We start from the raw sequence: 17,054 nt of genomic DNA, 5'->3' as shown, positions 1-17,054 counted from the left end.
GCAGAGACGAGAAAAAAATAAGCATAAAAATGCTGAATGACCAAATGGCATTATAACACATTGCTACATAATGTAAACAATTTTCCACAGGACATGACGGTGAGCAAGAACAGGAAAAGAACTGATTTAGTGGTACTTTATTTTCAGATGAACTGTAGTAGTCTTATGTTTACACTACTTATGCTGGTGGTGAGTTTCCCAGAATACACAGTAGGGTTGCACAATGTTGTTTTTAACCGTTTGCCAGGACCCACTCTATATTAAGTGTCAACAGTCACTGTGTGCTAACATTTAAATTAATCCGTTTGAAACCCTGCAGTTATAAGGTAGATACTGTACATATATTATTTGATTTTAATTAGAGCTGTAATTAATTCTGTAAATAATCTGTAATTTCACTAAACTACCACATAACCAATCCTTAAACCAAATATTACCCATACCACTGATCCTTCCCCTAACTGTATCTAACATAAATAGCAACAAAAGTGAAAGAGACTTCCTTGAGCACTCGATGTATGTCTTGGCCAAGTCTCAAGAATACAGACGTACACAAGGCCTATTCAGATAACAATCTTCTCTTCATACAAAACCCAGGTTCCATTGAAATTAATAAATGATAGTTGAACACTATCCAATAATATGTTAGATATTACACTAAACAATAAGATGATCAACACCTGCTAAACAAATCAATAAGAAATTAAAATATGACATTTTACTAATAGCAGTTAGTAATACTACATCGATCTGTATTAGTACACGTACAGGCATTCAAAATACTAGGAATGCTTAATATATCGGCAGTCATATCTTTATTGGCCGATAAATGCTATTGTTAATGTTATCGGTCTGACATCAAAATTAGGCCGATATCTTTAAGCCAATAGATTACATTATTGTACGGAACTGACTGCCCTGCGCATGCGAGGATCGATCATGTTCAGACTTGTCCAGTGCATTGTAACGGAGCTTTCCTCAGATTGTTTATTCCTTCAAAGTCCATCCTTTCCTGTGTGGTATTGCTGCAGTGCACGTGCGTTATATAATAAGTAACCATATTCCTCATCATCATTAAAGACATGATTGAAAGAGTGTCATTAGCAATGTTTCAATCCAAAAATGTATATTAACTATGTGCAAAACAGGATTACCGCTTAAAAGATGATAAAGCAGCGTTTCCATCCAACAAGCCTAAGCAAACAAAATAGTCACTTTCTGATTGACTGGCGCCAAATATCAACTGTAAAAACAGAATTAGCTGCGGCAGGAGAAGCTGCATGAATCTTTTCTTCATTTAATAAATGACGTGCACCTCAGAAGGCAATCCTGACACAGTGAATGTGTGGTTGTGTTTGAAGGCGTGAGACGCAGAGCATAGGTGCTCTTGGAGGTTATTAATAACAATAATACTGTAATGATTAAGGCATTTTAAAATGACCAAAACAACTTTTCAGATGTTTTACAGTGTGCTCAGCTGCTGGTTTGTACATTCACACACATTTTCATCATCACATGATCTCTTATAACAAAATCGCATGACCTTTTTTAATGCACATACTGGAATTTGTTCGGTAAAAGTGTTTCCATCGCAGTTTCTCCAAATATTTTTTTAATGAATAAAAAGTTTATCCTACTCAGTTTTGCGCACACATTTTTTTTTATGCGCATCATGCAGTTTTCATCAACCGTTTTTTTATGCGCATATCCAAAATGTGCATACACATAGATGGACTGAAATATTGACATTGTGTATTTTGGTTTTAATTGGTGAACGGTGACTCTGAACAGTCAAAACGCTTTCAAAACGCTTTATTTGACATTACATATTTGCACATATGTACATTACTGTAACACATTTAATTTAAGAACATTTGGGCTGGTTTCAGTTCTTAGATCTTTCATTTTCATTATATTTAGTACATTTTTATTTTACTTGTTTGTTAATTAGGCCCCATTTTGTTATTTAACCTATTATTTTATGCAACAGTCAAGGTGCATGTTAATTTGCTAAGCAAAGAGAAGAAAAAAATTATTTTTGGCATGCTGTTTTATGTAAAATCATGAGTATAGGTCTATAATCAACTTGCAATTTTAAAATTATTGCAAACTATTAGTAAACTATTAGAGTAGACTATTTTAATATAAGTTCAAACTTTTATGAAGGTTTTAAAATAAAATCAGTTGTTCACTGTATAAAAACATAACATTTTGAAACATCTATATCAGCTAATATATTGTTTATCAGCCTCCAAATCTGAAGTGTTATCAGTTATCGATATCAGGCAAAAAATCTATATAGGTGCATCCTTACAAAATAAGCATTTACAAGCGCAATGGTGTTATGAAACAACTCAAGAAGTTACACTTAAATTTATATTTAAAAAAAAGGAAAAGTGCAATGTTATTACCACAGAACTATAATAAAACTCATGCTGCAGGCAATTCTATGGAAATGATGTAGTCCACAGATTTTTATATCTGCCTTAACATCATCAGTTTATATCTACATCTCATTTCCAGAACTTTCATTGCAAATACGAGTAGAGATCAAGCCCAGCTGGAGGCAGTGTGGCTCTCAAATGGCACTAACTGGAACCATAAGGACAGAAACTAAAGTCTGTTCCATTTCAGAGTACGCAATCTCAGAGAGTAAATGCTGATCAGAGGAACAGGCGTCACATCTATATGGCATCTTAAATATAAGCACTAATATAGAATCGTATTTCCTTATCTGTATGAGGCTTTATAAACACCCTTGGTTTTACCACGGTTCCAGGTACTTATTGTACCATGTAAACTAAAATAGTTAAGAAATGGAACTCCAATGTATTGATTTTAATGATCGGTCCTAGATTGTAGTTGCAATGCCTTGTGGTAAACAGATTTCAACCGACACGGGAACTCAATCATGACACTAACCACTGTTAATGATGTTTTCCAATTGAAAGTGCAGCTGATTTGTCATTCCCTGTCTGATGATTTCAGTTCGAGCATGTTTTCACTTATGATGAGTGTGTTCCCTTGATGAGTTACTGTTCACCAGCCATTTCCCTGCGAGCAAGCACACTATTCCCGCTCTCAATAAACAGCCTCATGCAGAAGTTCCAGAAGGATGAATTCAGTGGAACCACAAACCATCGTCACCACACACACTAGTACAGTTTTATGATGTCTAGCTTCAGGCCAACATATTACCTTTTCTAACATTGTCTAAAATAAGCATGAAGGCTGTGGTTTGGGAAGGTCAGAGCAACGTCCAACTAAGCAGAACGTTTAGACCTGCGGTGCAGTACATATGCTCAAACGCATAAGGAAACGCTTACACATTTCATTTCTAAAAATATCTTTGTATCACCACAATGTTTTTTTGTACAGACACAAAAGAGAGCTTCTCTGCTGCATTCAGAGAATCTCAGCAAAATCCTGTGTGGGGCAGACGGTGCAGTTTTCTCCTTTTGGGGAGGCAGCAGCAATGTAAGGAAGAGGCTTCGGACATCTGGCTGAGGCTATATCGCTTGTTATTTCCTCCCTCTGTTGTTCCGAAGTAGAGGTCGGTGGGCAGCAGACTGGAGACGGAGGCCAGGTTAGAGGTCACAACTGAGCCCTGTTGATTGCTAGGGTCGAGCAGAGGTCAAAAGAGGAGAGGAAAGCAACAGGAAGGCTCTTTGTGCTTTTTGCTCCAATGAGTGGGACTGCTTTCCTCAGGTCCTATCTGTCGTCCCAGCCTTGTGCCGGACATAAGATATCGGCTGCCACGCACTTTCCCACAAACGGGAGTATAAACAGGTAACTTAGGCTCCTAGGACCCAAGAAATGAACATTTGTTACCATTGTCAAACAAAATTGTCGATACTTTCAAAATACCACAGGCTAACGAAAGACAGTCATACATGTTTTGAACGACATATGGCTCTTAAACGATGACAATTTTACATTTGGCGAAAACTGTCCATTTCAATGTTGGATGACAATGAAAGCACTTTATGAGAGTTATAATCAGCGGTGAATTTAATAAACTACTTTTTTAACATGAAACATAAAAATCAGTGTTCAGCAAAAAAAAGCAGGATATCTAGTGCACGTGTAGTTCACATTCTCCAACCTTCTATGCTAAAACTGGCCAAGCAGGTTTTCTACAATGCTTGGACAGCTGGGTTAGCATTTCCTCCTCAAACGGTTTGAGTGACATTTTGAGTATCCTGAAACTGACATGAACCTACATGCCTGAATTTTATTGCCGAATTTGCTCGGCACCAGTTTAAACCAATTTCCAACACCCTTGGTTCTAATCTTTTCATTTTTAAGTCAGAGTTAGGCATATTTGTAAGTCTTACATGAACTGCGAGTCTGATATCTTATTAAACACGTTGGGACCAGCTGTACAAGATTATAAACCTGAACCAAAAGTAAATTTATTCAGCGCTCCTACACAAACAGATTTGGCCTCAGGACTTTTTCTCCATAACTGACACCGGTAACAAGCACCATACATTGTCATTCCCGCACACCTGCAGAAGCGCCTTTCTAAAGCAGGTTGCCAAATAACTTTGAAACAGTTAATTTCATGAAAATGCAAATCCCCCATTTTTTAATCATCCCTTTCCTGCAGACCTGAGAGCGAGCGAGACAATGCTGCCGAATGGGACCCTGGGGGAATATCACAGGCTTTGAGGCATGGCTGTTTCAATACAGAACAATTACATTATCCCTCTAATAACTTAGGTAAGTTAATCCTTCACTGGAAACGTTTGGCGACAACCTTTTTAAAGCTATGAGGTTTAATGTAGTGTCTTATCACAGGGTACCAGGAGTTTGTCTAGCTATAGGCCTATATCTTTGTTGTGACCAATTCCTGACCTAAAAGGAAAACAAAATATGTACCGTTTAAGAGAAGTGCAGTTTATTTAAAGGTCAAAGCGAAGTTAAAGCAAAAAATGTGTGATTTATGCGCAAACATGGGTAGACTGATGCATAAATTAATAACAGTATTTTGTCATAAAAGCTCTGCAGATCATTTTTGACCCATTTAAAGAATGCCATCTTAGCACAATGAGCAACTTATTTAGAATTTCTTTAATGTATACCCTTTTTTGTTGTTGTTTAATTGAGGATCTACAAAAAAGCCACCTAAAATTTAATTGTTTCATATGAATAATACTTTTCCATCATAAATACAGTCACTTGACAGATGGAGGACAATGCACAAGACATCGGTGAGCAAATCAAGGCAAAGACAGGAGCAGCTCAGCTAGTGTATTCTGTATTGAGCTCCATTGTGTTATAAATGAGATTATGTTCTTACTATGATACGTTGATTATAAAATGTTACAAATTACACTGCATCATCATTTAATTTGTTTTAAAGCAACTTTTTCTAGTTATTATTTTTAAATAACTAGCAAACAAATTAGCTAATTTAATGTAATATGGTTTGGTATATTTAACTTCGGCCCACAGCCCTCAATAAAGTTTGGTTTTTGACACTTTATCAAAAAAAAAAAAAAACAAGATTGAGCACCCCTGCCCTAAACGTATGAATGCACTGAAGAAGTCAACACAAGTACTGTTAAGTGAGGAGTAACTCTGGAAAAGACCAAACTCTTCTCTTTCTCTCTCGTTATTTAAACGCTGTCATCAGAAAGGTCAGAGAGGGGGAGGCTCGTTCAGTTCCACTCGACTAACAGGCTGATTGATGAAATAAGAGGCAAAAACAGAAGCTAATGAAGAGAAACACAATACCGTCGCTGTCCGAGCGCAGACTGATGGATTGGTGTCGGCTTGACGGAGCAAATGATGGCTCTACACCACAAGACAAATCACATATCATCAATAACAAGCCTAATGGTGTAGGAGACTTAAAAACACACTATTATGTTTTACGGTTGCGCCTCAACTTTTCCTTTTGTTGGGCGGAACGATTGTGGAGAAGTCCCCGCGCGGTCACCATAGAAACTCCATAACGCGAGGACGCGTACAGTTTCGCGTTTTCAATAATTCACTAATGCAGTAACTGTGAATTTTTTGTGTCATAACACGTCAGTTAGGAGAACAAATAACTGCGCACAGGCGCAGCGTGAGTCGCTGATAATTAAAATAAATGAGCATAACACTATGGTTCTCAGCCTCTAAAAATAGTAGCGAGTCCAGTGAGCAAATGACCAAACCCTGGTTGGCACCACCGCAGATTAGCAGTATATCCTTCTCTTTTAATAATGCGCTCTGGGGCCATATAACTACACGCTTCGCCGTTTCATTAAAACGGGTCTCTTTTTAATTAACACTCCGCGCACAACTCCCCATTGTGCACAATTCTCCGCTCCAATGACAGCACACATCAAGGCTGTGTCTCAAAACATAGTGTGCTTCCTTGCTAGACCGCTTTTTTCATAGACACGAGCTCAGTCAGGGTTCTTTAGGTTGGTAGCTTGCTATGGTTTGAGATGCAGCCATTGAGTTGGAGTTACTGTACAGAGAAGAAGCCGTTATGTCAAATCTAGCGTATATGTTAATGCAAAATAATCACCCGTACAAGTACAAATAACACGGAATATAATCTAAGATATATATTTTTGTCTGCCTCAACTAATAACTTGCAGTGTTATACACTATAAAGCGTATTTGTGGTAAAAGTACAGTAAACTGCATAAGATGTAACGTTATACTGCATTTGATAAAAGCTCCACCATTATGACAAATAAGTTGCGGTAAAGAGAAGTGCGGTAAAGAGAAACACAATGACAATTTATACGAGCATGCGTTATGATGTGCGTGTTTGAACACGCAGAGCTGTGTGGAAACAGTTGAAGCGGGAAGGCATCGAAACAACGGGACAGTCCATTACTCAAGGTGAATTTCAAAATGTTTGGTGATTAAATGTTCAACGCTCCTATGATGTTTTACTCACCGTTATTTGTACGTATCTCGAAGGTCAAAGGGTGCTGGAATCACTTCAGAAGTTACTGTGAGGTATCAAACAGTGATAAAGTGGCTGTCCTCAAACTTGTTTTGCTTTCATCCACCCCAAAACCGTTGAAGAAAATGCGCTTTTGATAATCCGAGAGCCTCTGTTCCAGAAACTTCAGAATCGTCCCTCTTGCTTGAAGAAGTGCTTTACCACAACCGTCAAACTCGCGTTTGAGTCGCGCTATTACACATTATCTTCGTGATGATACCTTTAAACTACTAATTATAACCACTCGTTTCCTAACAGAACCTAAAACCTCCTACAAGCTGCAGAATCGTGTATCTGGCGTCAGTTTACGCTGAAATTACACATGAACGAGCAGGGAGAAAAATTTTAAAGTCACTCCTCTGGTGACGTGCCATAGGTGCAGCCCCCGCAGCCAATGAACGGCGAGGGGGCGTAGCGTTTGACAGGATGATGGATTGCTGTTTGGGCAACTTAAAACTATTTGAAACTAATTTGAATTGCTCATAATCACCACGGCTGAGTTATGCTGAAATGATTTAAAAGCCGCCTTTATCCACAGCATTTAAGCCTGCTCACGGTTGGCGTGTCACGTTTTCTTCTACTATTATGTGCGAACACAAATGGAGATTTTTACATAACATTAATCTAGAGTACAAATAAACCGACAATAGATGCAAAAAGAGAAGCCGTCCTAATAACAGATGTGTTCACGCGAGAGGCAAACAGGCAGCTGTTAAATTGAACACTAGCACGTGCTCTCACCTTATATTCGCCTCGTCTCTCGGCACGATGGAAGCTGCGAACATCTGGCCAAGATGGAAAGCCAATTACCTCTGGCGCCGTAAATCTTTATTTAACCAATGCAATACTGTCCAATTTGCCTTGATTTACCATTACAGGCTTAAATGAACTGGCCTTGGCCTCTCTCTTTACAGGCACTGCTACCACAATGTTCTGTTGTGTTAACTGCTAAACACACCTGCGAGGCAGAAGCTCGTTTTAACTGCTAATGGTAATAGCATAATGCGTCAACAAATGCAGGACATTTAATAACTTTCTGTCTGTTTGTTCCAACACAATACTGTCTGTGTTCACGATTTAAGACATGCATAAATGTATTTTTAGTTGCACATAACACTATTTTTGAATTAGATCTAGGCCTACATCTATTAATTAGTACATGTATTATTGACAGTTAGTAAGTATAATATTGACCATTAATTTGCATTCATTGTCTAAAACTTATAATGAAATCAAATCTTACCGAGAGTCCACATTCACAATGATGATGCAGATGCATATATAAGCACATGCATATGAGTTTAGTTTGTAATTTACTAAGATAAAGCATTGATTGAATGAATGAATACTGGATGCTTAGTTTTTATCTGATAATTATCATTTCAAAGTGGCATTTTAAAACCTCTGTGACTGTGACTGTGACTATTCCAGGTCTAAAAATTAAACTTTTAATATTCTCTCATACATCCATTTTATTTTTCAAGGTGGATAATTCCAGTTCTTCTGTGGATCATAATAGTTGCCAAGGATAATTAAAAATAGTGTATATTCTATTTACATATTTACAATCTTTTTTGATGCGTTTAAAACACAAAGCTGCTATTCCTTCTAGCTTCTGAGTGTGTGACGCCATCTAGTGGACAGTCTTGTTTGCACCCTAGAGTAGAAGCAGAAGTTGTCCAAAAATGTTTAGTCAATAATTATTGTTGTTAACAAAAACGACATTATACTATAAAATCATCTCTACTTGTGAATTTGCTTGTGCATTCTCCTAATGATATCATCATTCAATCATCTTTACAACCAAATTAAGTGGTGATTTGAAGGGTCAAAAATCGGTCATAGAAGGATCAACCGGTTCTATTCTGATGTAAGGTGGCATCATTTGTTTAAAAAAGGAGGGAGTATTGTGATTCTATTCAAATCCAGGCTCTGCATACAAAGACTTCAAAGCCAGCAGCTCACAGGCACACACTCTCTGCTGTTGGGATCACCTGAGCTGAAGCAAACTGCTCTTTGATGACACACTGTGGAGTCCCCTTCCTTGCCACTCTTACAAAGGTAAATGTATCCACTCCTCCTCCCCCAAAACCCCCTGGTCCCCTTCTCACCGGTGTCCCCATTGTTTCATAGAAACCCAAGCCTTTGCATGAGATAGAGAGAGGAAATAGACGGAGTGAAGCCTGTGAAAGATGAACAGAGCACAGCAGTCCGGGTGAGAAAATATCTAAGGCAGGTAGGGAGAGAGATAAAGAGGATGACAAGAAGAAAGGGGAATCTGGGGATACTTGGAAACTCAAGAGGACACTGGAGGATTAAACCAGTTGTCAGTGAGTAAGTTGCTTTGATGTACCTTGCTCAGTATCTTTTTGAATGTATATCTACAAATTGTACTAAAAAAGAGAAGGTCTACATCATTTTATATGAACATGTCAAAATGTTTTTAACATCTAAAACGGACTTTTGGTACATAAAATGTAAATTTTTGTGACACCATTGCAGATGAGCAGAAAAAAATGACATAACTATATTTCATGTTGTGAAATATATTCTATCAGGCAGGTAGTAGCGATAGAGCACTATACTTTAGTTCTAGTTAAATTAATACTCTGACTCAGTTCAGTTTATTATAAATGTCACTGTTGAAGGACGATTCACTAAAAGCAGCTTCACTGACCAACATAAATAAAAGAATACAATATTTGCTATATAAAAACATAGCTTAAAGTTACATTTACATTTACATTTAGTCATTTAGCAGACACTTTTAAAAGTTTTACATTTTAAATGGTTTAACACTGGAAGCAAATTTATTTTTAATGTTCTTTAAAAGTTTTAACTGGGCCATTAGAAAAAACAATCTTAGCCTTAAGCCTTCTTTAAGTCTAAAATTTAATTCATAATGGCCTTAAAAGGTCTTAAAAAGTCTTCAATTTGACTTGTAGAAATTATATATATATATATATATATATATATATATATATATATATATATATATATATATATATATGTATATAAATAACATCTTTAGCTTGTTTAAAATCCTATTCTTATCTATTTTAAATCTTTTAATTATCTTGAGGCCCCATGGTTTAGATTAAAACCACAACTGAATGTTTTCCACTTACAACCAATAGCATTATTTTTTGCCAAAATGGGGGTCTACCTTTGCATTTTATTTAATCTAAAAAGTGCATTTCTTACATTTTAAGGGCCATTTTTTATCTTTACCAGTTTCATTTTTGTTTTTACATTAAAGGGATTCTGTTGAACTCAAAGAAAATATTTCGAAGAATGTGAGAATTACGGTGGCCAAGACAGATTAACGTGCTGCAATTATGAAAAACACAAAAATATAAAAAGATTAATGAAAATGCTTAAATTTCACAAAAACCAAACAATTTACAAAAACGCACTGCATTTTCTCACAACACAAAATGAACCAAACACAACGTCAATGTTTCAAGTGGAGCCAAAAATGTGATTGAGGTTGCTGTGCCGTGACTATTGCTCAGAGAAGTTGTATACAGGTGATTTTTGAAAGGTGAGTTTTGTTTGTTTTAACATCCCTGATTCCTGTGTCTTTAGTATTTAATAGTCTAAAGGACTAACTAAATAGCCAGGTCCCTCAAGTCTCCTTGAAACATTGTGTTGTGAGAAAATGATGCGCATTCTTTAAAAATGCATTTGCATTGTGAGGATATGCAACATGTGTGCTGTCAAACTGCATTTTCTCCATTTGCTGGCGCTTTTTTGTAATTGCATGTCTTTTCTTAAATTGCAGCATGTTAAGCTCTCTCGGCCACCGTAGAGAAACCTGTAACCATTAATATCCATAATAGGAGAAAACAAATATTATGTAAGTAAAGGTCTCCAACATTCTTCAAAATATCTTCTTTTGTGTTCAACAGAACAAAAAAAATCTAACTGGTTTAGAACAAGTCAAGGGTGAGTAAATCATGGCTGAATTTCTCTTTAAAAGCTAAAATATATATAAAGAAGTTCTTCACACAAAAGACAGTCCAGTATCATAATTGATTATGTAATAAGTGTCTGTGTCACATGGCATGCAGGCAAGGCTTATATGCTGACTAATGAAAGAGTGCCAGTGTGGTGTGTGTGTGTGTGGCTGTGGTGTTAGTGTGGGATTGAACAGTCATCACATATTTCCACCTGCTATCCTGCACATTCTCAACACATCCAGACATTTCCTGTTCCTCTGTCAGGACACTGCTGAAACTCTCACCTCGCTGTCAGACAGTAAGAGTGAGGTAACAGAGAAGCGAGAGAAAAAAGAGAAAAAGATAGCAGAGGCAACCCCAGTCCTTCAGAAAAATAGATTTTCATGATGTTGTTGAACAAATCAGTAAAAATTTGATATCCACTGAATTATGAGAAAATAACAGACAGCTGCATTGCCTGGAATAATTGTCGTACTCAAGAACATAAAGTGTAGATTGCAGCATTTAATAGTAATAATAAATATGCATAATTTTTTACTCCCAATAAAGGATTGAATATGACACTTCATAAGTAAATGTTTAGCTTTAAAATTGCTTTTAAATTGTGAATATTGACTGATATATACTGATAATAATTATTAATAACTGATAATAATTATAAACATTAATAATTATTAATATAAATTAATAATTATGAATGTACTGATTATACTGCCAGTTTAAATTAAATTTTTAATTACTTTAATTCCTGTTTTTATTGCATTTTGTCATTTCCCCCTTTTCTATTGTATTTTATTTTAATCTTTTATATTCATGATTATTTTTGTCAATATCTGTCATGTTACAGCAACACAAATAATACAAAGTTTTTATGGAAATTGTAACTCATTTTTATTTGACAAAATTAATGTAAATATGCACAAACAAGCGGCCTGCTTGTTATTCACCTCAAAAAATTGAGGTTTGAATATGACTCTTCACAAGAACTGAAGAAGTCCATAAAATATTATAAAATAAAACAAACTCACATCATAAATATTTACAGCGATATTTGTACATATGTACACTATATACAGTAAATCTGGATTCAACTACAACAGAAGGGAAAAATATTAATAAAAGATTTATGTGTGTGTGTAAATTATATAAAACAAATAAGCTTTGCAGTCATACCGTAATAAAATATCATAATAAACCTCTTACTTACAGTTAAAATAAACCTCTTTCTTCCACCTGTGTCATTACCACATACATAATAAAACGGTAATATTTAAAACATTATATTCAGAGTATTCCTATATTGCATCTGTTGTATTGATGTATGCTGGGTTTAAATGTTTTGTAGAGTGAGGGCAGTGTGGATCTGTTGCTGTCAGTGTGTGTATGTGTGTATGTCATTAGGCAAATTGAAGAGTTCAGCTGGTGTGTTCAGGCCTCGTCTGCTGTGTGTGTGTCTGCAGCTGCAGCGCTGGATCCACATGAGGCTACGGGTGAAGTCATGCCGTTCTGCCTCTGGACAGTGGAAATGCAGACGGACTGTCCGAGTTGCAGATGGGACACACAGACGACCGTCTGAGCAGAATCCGCATGAACGCAGCCGGTAGCGGCGAGTAGTGGAACATCCAGCAAAACTGATCTGCACAGGTTTCTGTGGCCGTGTGCTTCTTTCACACTTCTTTCCTTTCTGAGTACAGAGAGAGATAGAGAGGGAGGATGCTTACATACAGCTAATACAGATCTACTTCAAAAAAAGCAGAAGCCATTGAACGTGAATTTTAGGACATTTTTATAGTAGGCCTAGTAGCAATCAAAGAAAATCATCAATGATACCGGGTTAAAATGAAAATATGAATAAATAATTTTTAACCATAATGATAGCATTGAAACATAAAATATTTTGTTAAAATTGTATATAAACTACCAAATATTAATAACATTTTTAGAATATAATTACTACAACTACTATTACTACTAATAATAATAATGCAAATAATAATAGCCTAATATTATTAATAATACTTTTATATGATTATGTATTTTTATTTTATATTTTTTCTTTATTGTTTTTTTTTTCATTTATGCTTTTCTAGACACAGATCCCTTTTGGCTCATTGCTTATCTTTAGTGATGGTTCAAGACAATCAATCAATCAATCAATCAATCAATCAATCAATCAAGTAGTAACTACTTAAATACTGTATGTAAATATGTTCATACAAAAATAATGGATACACAATACAAAAATAACAATAACATGAATAAATGTTGTAAAAGCAGTACTAAATGAAAAAAATATAGAAATAATATAATAAAATATATATATATATATATATATATATATATATATATATATATATATATATATATATATATATATATATATATGTATATATATATATATGTATATATATATGTATATATATATATATATATATATATATATATATATAATTTTATTATATTATTTCTATATTTTTTTCATGTATATATATATATATGTTTAAATGCCTTCATAATATTTCCAAATACAGGTCAGTCAATTATTTATGGCAGCACCATTGTTCATATTATTTTAAAATGACGATGATTCAGATTTAAAATGGTTTTGTATTCTTTACATATTAATTAAAATATATATATATTCAATGCTTTCTGTGATTATCAGAGTGAGACTGTAGCTCTTACCTTCATTGATGGTGCAGTGTTGACGCCACACTCTCGGATCTGACAGAGTCTGGTTTCGCTTACTAGCCGACACTCTGGGTTGCTATTGGTTACACGGCTTGACACGCCCATTCCACAGGTGGCAGAGCATGGCGACCAATCGGTGATCTGCAGCAAGCAGGTGGCTGGAGCGATGGGGCGGGACTTAGAGGATGAAATCCACTCTAAATGAAAAGTATGCACATTCAGCTTTTACTTGCAACATATAAAACAATATCAATTTAAATGTCCAGTGTTTATAACCATGACTCTTTTTGCACAGTGTGCTGTATTTCTATTGAAAAAAATTATCACCATGTTTATATCCATGCATATCTCAGATGGTCAGATAATGATTCATCTTTATTATATCATTAAAGTAGTTGGTGTCTGGGATACAGACAGTACAGTGACTAGCGTCTCTAGACTGTATATTGCTTTCTTTTCATCTCTGTTACACTGTTGTTGTGTTCTCATAAAAGATATGTTTGACCATTTTTTGTTTGTTTTTATCCAAACATTTGCATGTCTGTCTGACAAATTAATTAATAACGTATATTTTAATTTGCTTTAGAGCAGGGGTTGCAAAATCAGTTCCTGGAGGACCACTGCCTTGTACAGTTTAGTTCCAACCCTGCTTCAACACACCTGTTTCAAACTAACCTGAATGACTCAATTAGTTTGATCAAGTGTGTTTAATTAAGGTTGGAACTAAACTGTGCAGAGCAGTGAAGTTTGACACCTGTGCTTAAGAGGATAATTTTGAGAATTAATCTTTTTTTAATGTTTTGCCATAAGATATTTTACTTTTTAATACTTAAATGCATAATTCCCATGATAATAAAATTTGTCATTATCTACTCCTCCACTTTTTCCAAACACGATATACTGAAGAATTTTGGATAAAAGCAGCCATGGACTTTTAAGTTATGTTGGATTTCAATGTTTTTTTCCAACTTTCTTCAGAATATATCCTTTTTGGACTGTCATTCTTTGAAATATCTCAAAGTATAAATATGCAGCTACATACACTTGAAGTCCTGAATTATTAGCCTGTTTATTATTATTTTTTCCATTTCTGTTTAACGGAGAGCAGACTTTTTCAACACATTTCAAATCATAATAGTTTTAAAAACTCATTTCTAATAACTGATTTATTTTTATCTTTGCCATAATGACAGTAAATAATATTTTTCTAGATATTTTTCAAGACACTTTTATACAGCTTAAAGTGACATTGAAAGGCCTAACTAGGTTAATTAGGTTAACTGAGCAGGTTAGGGTAATTAGGCAAGTTATTGTATAACTATAGTTTGTTCTGTAGACTATCGAAAAACAATATAGCTTAAAGGGGCTAATAATTTTGACCTTAAAATGTTTTTTAAAGAATTAAAAACTGCTTTTATTCTAGCTGAAATAAAACAAATAAGACTTCTCCAGCAGAAAAAACATTATCAGACATACTGTGAAAATGTCCTTGCTCTATTAAACATCATTTAGGAAATTCTTAAAAAAGAAAAAAATCAAAGGGTTTGCTAATAATTCTGACTCCAACTGTATGAAGAGTTCAGATGTAAAAGTCTTCAAATGCCATCTGTGCCAATTTCTTTGGTGTCTCCTGTGTAGGCTCAGTAATTTTACTAATATGGCAAATAATCTGTTATTTTCATTGCCTGTAATGTGGAATAACTGAACATAAAACACTAAAGGCTGAGAAAAATGCTAATTTAAAAGAAATTGTGAAATGGTTTTTAGAGGTTTTGGCATTTGATCTCATAATACACTTGTTCCCGGATATGTTTTTAGCCTTTAAATTGGTACAGTACTTAGTACGGTGCACAGTACTTTAAATTAAGTATTCTTCACTTTCAATTGAGTATCATCCTGAGTACTTTTTACAGCCCTGGCACAACGTGATGTTATAAAACAATTGTTTTAATGTGTGATGATATTTAACAGTGGTTAAAAACAGCTACAGAGATAGTTTTGTCAACATAGAGACTTAGACCAGGTCATGTACCATAAAGTGCACCCATGCCATACTAAATTCTGCACCCCCTTACTAAATTTGCTATATTGCTTAATTCAACCACACCTTCTAATCATACCCCTGCCCCACACCCACCCATCCTAACCTTAAACTGACAGAAAATACTGTTTTTCTCATTTGTTTGTTTAGCCATTTCTCTCTAAAATACATTGTATTTGCAAAAAGCTATTGATGTACCTTGATAAGGGGCTCCTGCACTGCTGTCCCAGGAAGCAGATGGAGTTAGTAGCTCATTGCCCGTGAGGTGAGTGTGTTCTGCTGGATGAGCTTCGGGCACTGGATTCACCTCAGCAATGCGGTTGTCGTCATCACAGACCCACTCCGGACAGCAGCGCTCAGGCTTTCTGATGAGACGGCGGCGGGCACAGCGCCAGTCGGGCAGAGAGATGTGGTGTGGGCACAGTGGCAGACAGCCGACCACCCCATCCACACACGTGCACTGATGCTCGCAGGAAGGCTGAAAGTCCTCTCCGTGCTGGTAAATCCGTCCATCCAGCTCACACGGGCGACCCTGAGCCTCCGCTGGATGATTGAATAAACATTGATATTGCTTCATTAACACAGAGACACACTTTAACTTATTTTAATTAATTATGCTAATTTCTTTTTATTTTAGTGATTTATTATTTTTTATTTGAATATATATTTATGTTACCGTTTAGCGTTATCCCATTATAATTGATTATTATTTTTTTTATTTTGGTTTTAGTCCATTTTTTTTGCACTTTTCCCATGTATATTTATTACAATTATTTTTAAATTGTTAAAATGCAGTGTTTGTTTATTTTATTGACATTTACTTTTGTCATATTTGTCCTACTTTTTAAAATTATACTTTAATTAGCACCTAATACTTAAACTTTATATTTTAATTCATTAATAATTTCATTAATTTACTTGAAATTTTTATTTTATTTATTATCAAGTAAAGTGCTGTGACAATTAGCTGTATTTATGTTTTTGTAGTTGATAACAACCAGACTCTCGTATTACTTAATTGCTCTCCTCACCTCTGCACAAGCCTCTATCAGGGTCTCCCTCGGCCCCTAGGTGGCAGCGCAGTCCTTTAATGTGGTCGCAGGGTTCAGTAGGGCTGCAGTCCTGGTTAAACTGTCTGGCACAGACCCGACAGCAGCCACAGTGGTCCAAAACCGAGCTGATACCTGGAGGACACGAGGGGGGTGCGGAAGGACAAGAACATTTCAGCGGACATCCTCCCTGCACCTGAGGACACACACGAGAACGAGAGGTTAGTTAGTCAACCTATATAAACTATATGTACCGGTGCCAGATCACACTTCCCTATGTGATATTTTCCCTCATTTACGCCATAAATCCAGCGATAATGAGCTGCTTTCACATAGGAATGTACGAAAAAAGCGTT

General features: G+C 35.6%; 2 protein-coding genes and 2 long non-coding RNA genes across 11 annotated transcripts in view; 2 read left to right on the top strand and 2 right to left on the bottom strand.

Annotated features, from left to right (window-relative positions):
- The window catches only part of lmo4la (LIM domain only 4-like a), a 22,219-nt gene extending 14,170 nt beyond the window's left edge, over nucleotides 1-8,049 (bottom strand). Inside the window, exons 1-2 of one of the 6 annotated variants that reach the window (XM_087251157.1) lie at nucleotides 5,131-7,275; nucleotides 2,923-5,060 (exon numbers count right to left, since the gene is read on the bottom strand). Coding sequence is in view for 1 of the 6 variants with exons in the window: in XM_087251150.1 (XP_087107276.1) it covers nucleotides 7,697-7,740 (44 nt within the window). In the remaining 5 variants the exon portion in view is untranslated. 6 annotated transcript variants of the gene reach the window in all.
- LOC141385836 (uncharacterized) lies at nucleotides 5,946-13,061 on the top strand. 2 transcript variants are annotated; one of them, XR_015491359.1, is made up of 3 exons: nucleotides 5,946-9,016; nucleotides 9,089-9,289; nucleotides 12,378-13,061. It is a non-coding gene; the product is annotated as an uncharacterized LOC141385836 (long non-coding RNA). The 2 variants fall into 2 exon arrangements; XR_015491360.1 differs by having other exon boundaries at nucleotides 9,089-9,285; nucleotides 12,378-12,785.
- The window catches only part of ccn1l1 (cellular communication network factor 1, like 1), a 5,990-nt gene continuing 719 nt past the window's right edge, over nucleotides 11,784-17,054 (bottom strand). Inside the window, 4 exon segments of the mRNA NM_001017653.1 lie at nucleotides 11,784-12,601; nucleotides 13,603-13,805; nucleotides 15,848-16,192; nucleotides 16,681-16,894. Coding sequence (NP_001017653.1) covers nucleotides 12,290-12,601; nucleotides 13,603-13,805; nucleotides 15,848-16,192; nucleotides 16,681-16,894 — 1,074 coding nt within the window. The 3' untranslated portion in view covers nucleotides 11,784-12,289.
- The window catches only part of LOC141385837 (uncharacterized), a 14,688-nt gene continuing 14,359 nt past the window's right edge, over nucleotides 16,726-17,054 (top strand). The window contains exon 1 of one of the 2 annotated variants that reach the window (XR_015491358.1): nucleotides 16,726-16,919. This is a non-coding gene — a long non-coding RNA (uncharacterized LOC141385837). The remainder of the gene's footprint in view (nucleotides 16,920-17,054) is intronic. The other variant, XR_015491357.1, reaches the window with a different exon arrangement.

The sequence above is a fragment of the Danio rerio genome, chromosome 5, assembly GCF_052040795.2.
Source record: "Danio rerio strain M-AB ecotype USA chromosome 5, GRCz13ab, whole genome shotgun sequence".
In the NCBI taxonomy this organism is placed as follows: Eukaryota; Metazoa; Chordata; class Actinopteri; order Cypriniformes; family Danionidae; genus Danio; species Danio rerio.
Note: the sequence above shows the minus strand (reverse complement) of the source record. Positions and strands in the feature narration are given on the sequence as shown.